The sequence below is a fragment of the Lagopus muta genome, chromosome 3, assembly GCF_023343835.1.
Source record: "Lagopus muta isolate bLagMut1 chromosome 3, bLagMut1 primary, whole genome shotgun sequence".
In the NCBI taxonomy this organism is placed as follows: domain Eukaryota; kingdom Metazoa; phylum Chordata; class Aves; order Galliformes; family Phasianidae; genus Lagopus; species Lagopus muta.
In genome coordinates this window covers 67,032,718-67,042,454 of record NC_064435.1, presented here as the reverse complement: position 1 = coordinate 67,042,454, position 9,737 = coordinate 67,032,718, and the positions used below count along the sequence as shown (strand labels likewise).

The following is a 9,737-nucleotide window of genomic DNA, read 5'->3' as shown; positions in this document are numbered from 1 at the left end:
TAGCATTTCAATCTCACTTTCTCTGTACAAGTGAGCTTGTGGGTGGGGATAATAGCGGTTTGTTGTCATTCCCCCATCTTTCAATCCCACTCTGAGCATAGAAGAATCTCAGGGGAGCAATTTTCAACCTGAAACTAAAATAAGATACACTCAAAACTGTCCACATTCTGTGCTCTCTACCAAAATATGTGCACAGGACTCATTCACAAGAGAGGGAGTGAAACCTGTGGCTGCTCCACATGGTATCTTAGTTTGCTCCTTCATACAAAGCAAAGGTCTGTGAAAACAGACGATTTCCATGGTGTTTCTATGGAAAAAAATTACATCTCATCCTTCTCAGTGAAGAAAACCTGCACTAATCAATATACACTCTCCTGTGTAGAGCTGACTGTTTAGAAAAGCACTGTGATGATCAGGAGTATAAATGAGAATGAGAAAGGAACAGCCCTCTCCTGGATTGAAAGACCTAATTCCCAGCTTGAATCTGGAGAAATTCTGTCTCAAGGCAGACACATAGGATAAAACTAGCAAGCTTTAACTTGTGTAACTGGGCTTAGAAGAACACTTTGTACCAACACCAGCCCCAGCAGCACTAAGGCAGTAATTTTACATAACACAGAATTGTTGCTACATTATTCATTAACACATAAAAATATACTTCTTTGCACTTCTGTAGCACTGGCTATCTGCAAATTGCCTTTGACAGTTCCTTCCATAAGCTAAAATGTTTGGAATGTTAACAGCAAGGGCTAATGAGCAAGGAAATATGCACTGTGCGGGCAGCAGAGATACTGGCCTGCGCTCAGCATCTGCTGGTCAGAGAAAACACAGGCTGTGCCCAGAGCTGGGGTTGGTGGGGGGACTAGAGCTGTGGGGAAGGCTGAATTTCATCAGCAAAGGATCTACAGTGCACTCGTCTTGAGCGGTTGTATTAACAGAGGTATCTGCAATCAAGGGTCTCTGCAGTGACTGCCAACATCCAGTGTGTTCACCAAGCATACTGGTTTCAGAGGACTTTTCATGAGGACAGGACAAGGGGGGAATGGTTTTAAACTAACAGAGGGGAGATTTAGGGTGGAAATTCTTCACTCAGAGGGCAGTGGAGCACTGGCACAGTTGCCCAGAGAAGCTGTGGTGCCCCATACCTGGACGTGCCAGGTTGGATGGGGCCTTGGGCAGCTGAGCTGGTGGGTGGCAGCCCTGCCCATGGCATGGGTTCCTTATGGTCCATTCCACTCAAACCAATCTATGGTTCTGTGGTGCTGTGACTGCTGATCAGGTGCCCTCCTCTGTGTTGTTTTCACTGCAGTGTGTTGGTGGAAGGCTGCAGCTTGTTGGCTTACAAAAGATTTTGTCTGGGGGCAGATACATCCATTTAAATCTCCCCATACCATTACCTCCCGTTTAAGAATAAGAGGAAACTGTGCAGACTGCTTTTTCCTGGGACCTGGGTACTGCAGTTGTATCCCCCTTTCACTGTGCCAAGCACTGCAAGGAACAGATCCAAGCACATCTGACAGAAACTCCTCTGTTGAATGCATGAAATCAGACAAAGGAAAGCCAGGCGTCTTTGCACTGTGTTTGCTTTGTTTGTACAGCAGTAAACACAGGTTACAATATAGAAGACAAGGATGTTCCACAGGCTTGTTCTTTCAGCACGGTTTCCGTTTCTCAATTCCTGAATTGCAAAGTGGACAGTGTGTTTGTGCAGAAATAATGTCCTCTTTCAGTCTGATATATAAATGCAACAACGTTATGCTTGTTCAGGGGAAAACCTTTTAGGTCCTCAAACACAATTAAGACCTCAGAAAAGAGACATGGCATGTGCATGTTTTTATAAGCATACAGACAATTAAAGTAAAGAAGGGGAAAAAAAAAAAGCAAAAGAAATTGGCTGAAGACATTCTCTGGACCTAGATTTGACATCACTTCCAGCAATGACTGCATGTAGCTGTTGTGACTGCATCAGAACTTGGTTGCTGCCTTTCTGAAAGTTCCTGATTCATAGGATAAAAAGGCTGCTGTCATGAAAGGAGCTTAAATGAAAGCACAAACCCCCTTAATTGCTGCACAAAACCAGGAGAGTGTGACTTCTACATCCGGCACAGCATCACGCAGTCTGTTAGTGTTTAAACCAAATTATACTGCTCTAAGAAATACTTAAAAATATCTAGTAGCAATAACAATATATATATATACCTTGTTGCTCTTAGAAAGGTTTATCCATCTTAGCATGCTTTGTTGACCAACCCCATGAATGCAATGACACGGAAACTTTTTCAAGCCAAACGAGGGCATCAGCAACAAATCAACCCTCTGTGCCCTATTCAGCAACAGAGAAATGCAAACTGAACAATGCTTTACCAAATCCAGGTGAGTGCTCCTGAAAATCCAGGAATTCCTTTTTTCGTTTTATCTCAGAAAGAAACACTGCCATTGGAAAGGTCATTTTCTGCAAGTGGGGAAATGCAACCACGATGGCAGCTACAGCTGTAGGATGCAGCCTTCCATATTTTATTGTGTGTGCCCAACAGTAACAAATGAAGTAAGAACAGGAATATTCTCATAAATCTTAGTGCACATCTCAGAGGCAAAGGACACTGGTACACACAGCACATACATACCTCAGAGGAGGAACAGAGATGAGTAAAGAAATTGTACTTTAAAATGCACATTTACTGCTGTCAAAGACAACTATTTTTCATACTGCAACAACGAAGTACCAAATTATGAACATTTCATTCAGACAAACTTTGACTCAAACAGAGATGTGTGCACATTTTTGCATTCAAATTAAAACACACACTTAACTGCTAAGCAACACTAAACAACAGAACTGATTCTCTTCTGGAGTGATAGGAAGAAACACATCACAGACTATCTCTGGTGGCATTTTCCATTGTTTCATAATTACATCTCGTTCTCTTCCACCTTCCTACACACTGATGAAGTGCCAATTTTTTCACTGCAGTAAATATCACATAAATTGTACCAATCACTTGTATGACCCAGGGAAGTTAAAACATGCCATGTTCAAAACTGTAGGTGGACGTCCATGTCAAAAGGCCTTTTTGTGCAGTACTTCGCATGACCAACATTAGCAAGCTGGCTGTTCAAGAAGAAGGAATCTATAATGAAGTCCCCTAAGTCAAACAGCTCATGCAGACTAGATACTTATTCAGAGCTACTTAATGCTTTCTTTATGGTTGAGTGATATTCTGAGCTCAGAAAAAACAAACAAACAAACAAAAAAAAAACATGTAAAAAAGAAGGGTAGCTACAAATTTTGTTTGAGACATAAGAATAGATTCTCTAAGCCCTGATCATTGATTTATCCCTATACAAGGAATGAAGACAGCAAATCCAAATTCTCCATCCCATTTCCCTGGTGATGCTATTTTTCACCTCATTTAAATATATCTTACCCACATTAAAGGACAATATAAAGGACCAGAAGCAGCAGAAGCGTATCAGACTCTTCTGGTTGAACTGAGCTAAGGGAATGTAGGCCAAAAGACAAACAGGAGGAAAACGGAGCTTGCTGCCCTGATTTCAGTCCTTCAAAAAAACTGCCTGCGGGTTTTCTACCTACAAGTGCCATGAAAGGACACGTCAAGGACTAACCTAGGTGGCAGGTAGACCTCTAGACACAGGCTGTGTTTACACTAGCAAAGTAGACCAACAGGAGCAGAAATATACCAAGGCTGCTTCAAAAATAATGCCTCCTATTTTATGATGTTGGCCCATGACATCAGAGGCAGATGGTGGCAGTATGGCAGTAGAAGATGAACCTTCCTGTCAACATTCCATCACATGTTGCTGTGCAACAAATGGCAGTGAAGGGGCAGTCTGACAACATGGCATCGGACATGGAAGTACAGGTGTGTCACTGAATTCCTCCATACAGAAAATGACACTGACATTCATTGACACTTGCTGAACATTTAGAGAGACCAAACAGTGGATGTGTGCACAGGAGAGTGGTGTGTTTCAGCAATGGCAAAAGCAGTGTGAAAGACAAATCACGTACCAGATGACCACGTGGATTTTTACTAGCACAGCTTGCAGGTTCTTGTCCATTGCTGGCAAAAATGTTTAGTTAACAGTGGTGACTCCACTGAAGAATTGTGTTTCGTAGCTGAGAATTTGCTCTATCAAATAATAATGCTATTTTGCTCTTTATTGTAGTTTTCCATGGAAATATATAGGAGGAATTACTTTTGGAGTGACCTACATGGATCAAAATACTTGATTGAGGAATAACATCTTTATCATACACATTTCAGGGTCTTTCTTTCGACTTAGGACAAACTCCAGCATGGTTCCTTGGACTGAATGTTGCTTTATGATGGAGCTCATCTCCCAGATTCACTGCATCCAGTAGCAACCCAGTTCTTAAGTCCTGAATCATGGTAAAAGTGTGGGAGACAGGATAAGCAGATTCAAAAGCACTTGCCTGAAATGCACCAACCACTAACAACATATGCTTACTTCCCAAGTGAAGACTGCTGCAAGCCTTAATAGAAAGTTATTGTATGGAAGAGTCATGCCTATAATTAGACTTTCTTGAAAATGGGTTTATATTAAGATTTGCATTTGTCTGGGCTTAAATTGTCTACCAGGAATTCTACAACACCTAGGATGGCAATGTTAACAGCACATCAGAAAGAGAAGGGAATGCACACCCAGTCCAGCTTCCTATTGTAGACAGCTGAACTCTCTTTCCATTTTTAGCTTAAGCTGTGAGTGAGCCCGCAGGACAGCAAAGGTGAGATCTCATCTCGCACTGTTCTTAATCTTGAAGTATTTTAGCCACGAGAATTCGATAATCAGCAGTTTATTCAAGCATAAATCTTCTATAAACTCTAGTTCTATAAAGCCAGATGAAACATTTGAATCACAAAGACCGGAGTTTCTTGTTATCTCAAAATCCAGTTTTGGATCCTTTACATTGAAAAGTATATATCTATACAATTTGTTAAATAAAAGGGGCATTAGGAATGAAGAGCTATAGATGCAGGGCCTTCAGACAACACTAAGAACAACAAAAGAACTGCAGTGTATTATATCTTTCTGCACCTCAGCAAGGAAGCTGTTTTAGCTACTGGAGGGACAACCTGTTCAGTATTCAAGCTATTAGAGCCTGCATCCTTTCCTGCAATACAATTTTAATATTTCTTATCTAAAGCACACCGAGAAGATTTTCAAGGAAAAAGAAAGCTAACCAGTCAACAGAAGTTATTTTATTTAATGCAGGGCACGAAAGAGCACCCTAATTCTGAATATATTAGCTTCCCTAATGATGAAATGGATCTACAGCAGATTAATACCATAATGTATAAAACCACTATCATGGTTCTCATTTTGAGACATTTTTTGTTAGAGCCGAGATATCAGACACAGCATAATGGTTTGCTTAAGTCCATCTCTAGTTCCAATTTCTTTTTGTAAATGGAAAGCAGTTGGCAAAAAGAGTCTTTCAAGCCATGTTTTCATTTTATTTTTATTTGTGGCACTAACAGACATCAATATTTTACAATATATAATATACAGTCATATTAAATGCAGATGGCTAAATATTCTCTTGCTTTCAACATTACACAGCTATACATTTTAAATTTGAGCCTCAAAAAAACCCCAAAATCTACCAACACTCTGATCTGTGATTATAAAAGTGTAAATGTACAAACTTTGTCTTCCTCAGTTTCATTACAATACGGGAAATACGAAAAAGCATTTCTGATCTCTCCTTTATAAGTTAATCATTTCAATTCAATGAAAGATTGTCAAAATATGTACAACAGCAACTACCAAAGTAGTTAACATTTAAGAAAGATGCTGCTTATAAATATTCATGAGACAACATACAACAACCATACAATCTGGAAGCAAATGGCGAAAGTACCCACAACTTGACCAAGAGACAAAGTCCTGGTTTCTAATGCAAACCAGCTTCACTTCCTTTTGCAGTGTGGGAATAAATTCTAAATCCTGAACCTCTATGGAGCACTCTGAAGTCTTATTTATAACTCTCACAGTCTGCTGCAAATAGAGATTCTTTAAGGTGTCTCAGTTCTTAAAGTGCCGTGAACATGACTAGGGCTCGGTATATCTACACATACAGGTATTTGATACGTCATACCCCATAAGTCACTCTTCAGTAGACACAGTCTCACATTCACTCTTGATTGACTGCTTTCTCAGAGCTCCACCACAGATATAACATTCACTTAACCTTAAAAAGACAACAGTGACTCCACGTATGACAGTTGACGTTCCTCATAATGTACTACAACCTCTTCCTTGTGATTATTTTCTACAGATCTTTATTCTCCTTTTTCCCCCTGATCATTTACTGCCCTTTCTAAATCAAATAAGAAGTAAATGGTTTGAAACAGTTACATATTCTTAAGAACTGGAAATGAATATTACTTTTCAGATAGCTAGCAAAGTCTTTTCATTTTGCCCATAAACACAATTAAGTATGAACACAGGACCGCACAGTGTTTATATTCTTATTAACCTGCCAACAAGAATAGTTTATTGGCAACCTTAAATATTCAGAGGCAAAACACAATTCCTTGGCACAGAAGCTTTACAGCAGAGCAACATATTTTCCCCTTAGAACCATTATGCAGGAACACAAAGAAAATTAACTACAACTTATTTTGGCGTGTAGACAAAAGAATAAACTAAATGTCTTGATGTTTTTTGCCCTTCAGATCCTGAATGATGATTATAGGTGCTTATGGGGTTAGATTTTCGAATTACTTGTTCTTTATACATGATTCAAACGAGCAGAGGGACCTATAACAAAGAAAAGAACACGATCATTCAAGATATTTTTAAACCCTCATTGTTAACCAAACATTCTCCTGTGGTGCTGTTTTCAAACCTACTCTCTTCTTCAGCTCCTTAAGACATGGAGCTTATCTATTCTTCTTTCTAGCTTTATCAATTGGTCTTAAGGAAAGTCATGTCCTTCCTTAAAACCCCACTCCTCATATATACGTACACTTCGTAGTTGCAGTTAACATTATTACATGGAAGTTGACAACATATTTTTCTATAAACTTCCTTCATTTTGTGGATGAACAGAGATCTGGCTGTGAGTACGCAGTGTCTGACAGTCAAAAGCTGTGCAGTATCAGATAGCTGTCACTGGTCATATAAATCAACTGATGAGTACTTGGCTTCCTGATTGAATGACAGAAACTTTTATAGGCTTTGATGCAGGAAAATCCTTAAACAAATGCTTATCTTCCTTCCTAGTCCTCAGGTCATCGACGCATTTGCTTAATTTTAATGCCAGTGTACTCTTCCAAAATCAAAGATACTTGGCTTTGATTCTATCAGAGAGATATACATTAAGGGGATCGCAGAAGCTAAACAGGAATAATGTATTTGATTAAGTTTCAATCTTCCACTTCTGGCCTTAGTATCCACGGCAGAAGCTTTATTCATAGGGAAAAAAAAATAGGTCATGGTACAAATTCTCATTAAGGTGAATAGTTCAAATAAAATTTAATCTTTGAATTCAAATGAAGTAGCAGCATGCAAATGTCTGTCTCTCACTGTGCATGGGAATGAGAATCACCTTCTATGCTCATTTGACTACCTGTATATCAAGCTTGGCCAACCTTTCAGTGGGGCCTCCCACTCCATTTCCAGCATAGCAGTGCCAACATCAACCATGGCTTTGAGTCTGTAATTTCTGTCATTGCACCCACAGACACAGATTATTATATGAGGAGAATAATCCAGTGCCAGACACAGAGGTATAGAACTAGGCCACACTTCCAACAAGACACTGAATGGGCCATAATTCAGATCAATGTATTACTCATTGGCAACCAGCTTCAAATTATCCCAGCATATACCACAGATCTACTGTAATGGGTGCAGTAATTACCTTACCTGGCTCCTTTGATTGCCAACAGAGTGATATACTGCACGTATCAAGAGTTCACGTGACTAAATGCCAGTGCCAACGGAATGAATGTTTGTAGATACTGCGATTGAGCCAAATTTGTATTATTAATGCAAGATTGCTTAAAATTGCATGGCTCTTATTGCTACTGGAAAATGTGAAGTCTGTAGAATACCTCTTGCATATTCTATTAAAAGATGCTTTACAGAAATACTTTTTCCACAAGCAAAGCCTGTTTTTCAGATAGGCAACTTGCCTTTTCCATGCTGTGAAGGTACATTCTGCAGTATTTCTACCAAATCCCTCAAGTATTCCTCTAATATGAGTAGATGGTATAATGTAGCATGAGCAACTTTTGTAACTTCTCTTTGTTGGGTAAAATTTTTCATCCTGCATGGGCTTGTGCTGCAACTATACCTACAGCTAGACGTCTAACAGGTTATTTGCATGTGTAGTTGTGTTTTTTTCCACAGATAATCATAGTAAATCCCAAGGCAGGTTACACAGACAAAAATATACATGTAATGTTATAAGGAATTGCAGAAATCTAGCCAGATTATGTTGCATTTTCTAAGACAGAAATAGAAAGTGCAAAAATTAATCAGAAGGATCTTAATTGTATGAAACCATGAGAAAAGTTCCTTAATATGATAAAGGAAAACATTAGTTCAAATTTAACAGCAGAAACTCAGATGGCACAGCTCTATGACCTGACTAATAGAATTAGCCAAAATTTGGTCTCAGATCAGTTGTTTATTTCTCAGATCAACTGATCATCCTTTGTACAGGAGCCAGACTGCATGGCTAGAAAGCAGGCTCCTTGCTAGTGAGACCCCATTACTTCTGAAGTCGACTAACAGCCAAAATCACCATATCAGCCATCCTGGTTGCTGTCTCTGCTTCACGCCATCTCCATGATTTGCTATTGCACTTTGGGTGTGCTAAGCAAGTTGGAAATTGAAGAAAAAGGTTACTTCCTGCATCTTGTAAAGTCTTTTCCAGCTTGGTAATTTCATCACCTTTCAATAGCACAGAATAGAGGTGAAGATGTTTGGGTAGGATATGAAATCTAACCCCCCTTTCTGGCATCTCTCTGAACTGCACTGCATTGGGATGAACCATTTTCCAGAGGAGACCCAACTGGGCTTGGCATCCACAAGAATTTTCCTTTAGGATTCTGTGGACAGCAACAGTGTGCAATAAAACAGAAGCCATTTCTCCAAAACAAAGTATGATTTATTAGCCAAAGCAGGCAAAATACTCCAAGAAATCAATTAAGGAATGGCCAGGGAACCTATGCACATATTATCTTATCCACACTTGGCATTTTCCACAAGTACCTGTTTTTGCTCTGGTTTGTTTTGGGTGACCCAATTACAGCCGATGTGGTGCAGACTCTGACTTTGAGCAAGGCAACATCAGCCTACACCAATTTCTCTCCTCCCTTCCTGCACAGTGGATCTTTTAACCTTAAAGTTCATGACTTTAGTGAACAGCTGTGTAATCAAGGGTGGAGTGGAGGAGTTGCCTTTTCACAGATATTAATAGAGCTCAAATTTTTGTTGGGATGCTCCTTATCTATGCAATTGGTTGCTTTTTATGTTTAGTTCTCCTGACAGCTCTGTTTGATCTACTTCCACTGCAAATAACCCCTTATAAATAAGGCCAAACTGAGTCATACATTACTAAGCAACACAGTTCTTAGTCTCAGTTCCCCCACAATATTAGCTAAATGAATGACTTCACCATCAGAAGCCCCTGTTCCATAAAATTTCAAGAAGACAATGAAGGAGAAACACACAATTAC

General features: G+C 39.5%; 1 protein-coding gene across 12 annotated transcripts in view; it reads right to left on the bottom strand.

Annotated features, from left to right (window-relative positions):
- Positions 1-5,474: 5,474 nt before the first annotated feature.
- COBL (cordon-bleu WH2 repeat protein) overlaps positions 5,475-9,737 on the bottom strand; it is a 151,106-nt gene continuing 146,843 nt past the window's right edge. For all 12 annotated transcript variants that reach the window (XM_048940233.1, XM_048940234.1, XM_048940241.1 and 9 more), the window contains one exon: positions 5,475-6,807. In XM_048940233.1, the coding sequence (XP_048796190.1) occupies positions 6,790-6,807 (18 nt within the window). In that variant the 3' untranslated portion in view covers positions 5,475-6,789. The remainder of the gene's footprint in view (positions 6,808-9,737) is intronic.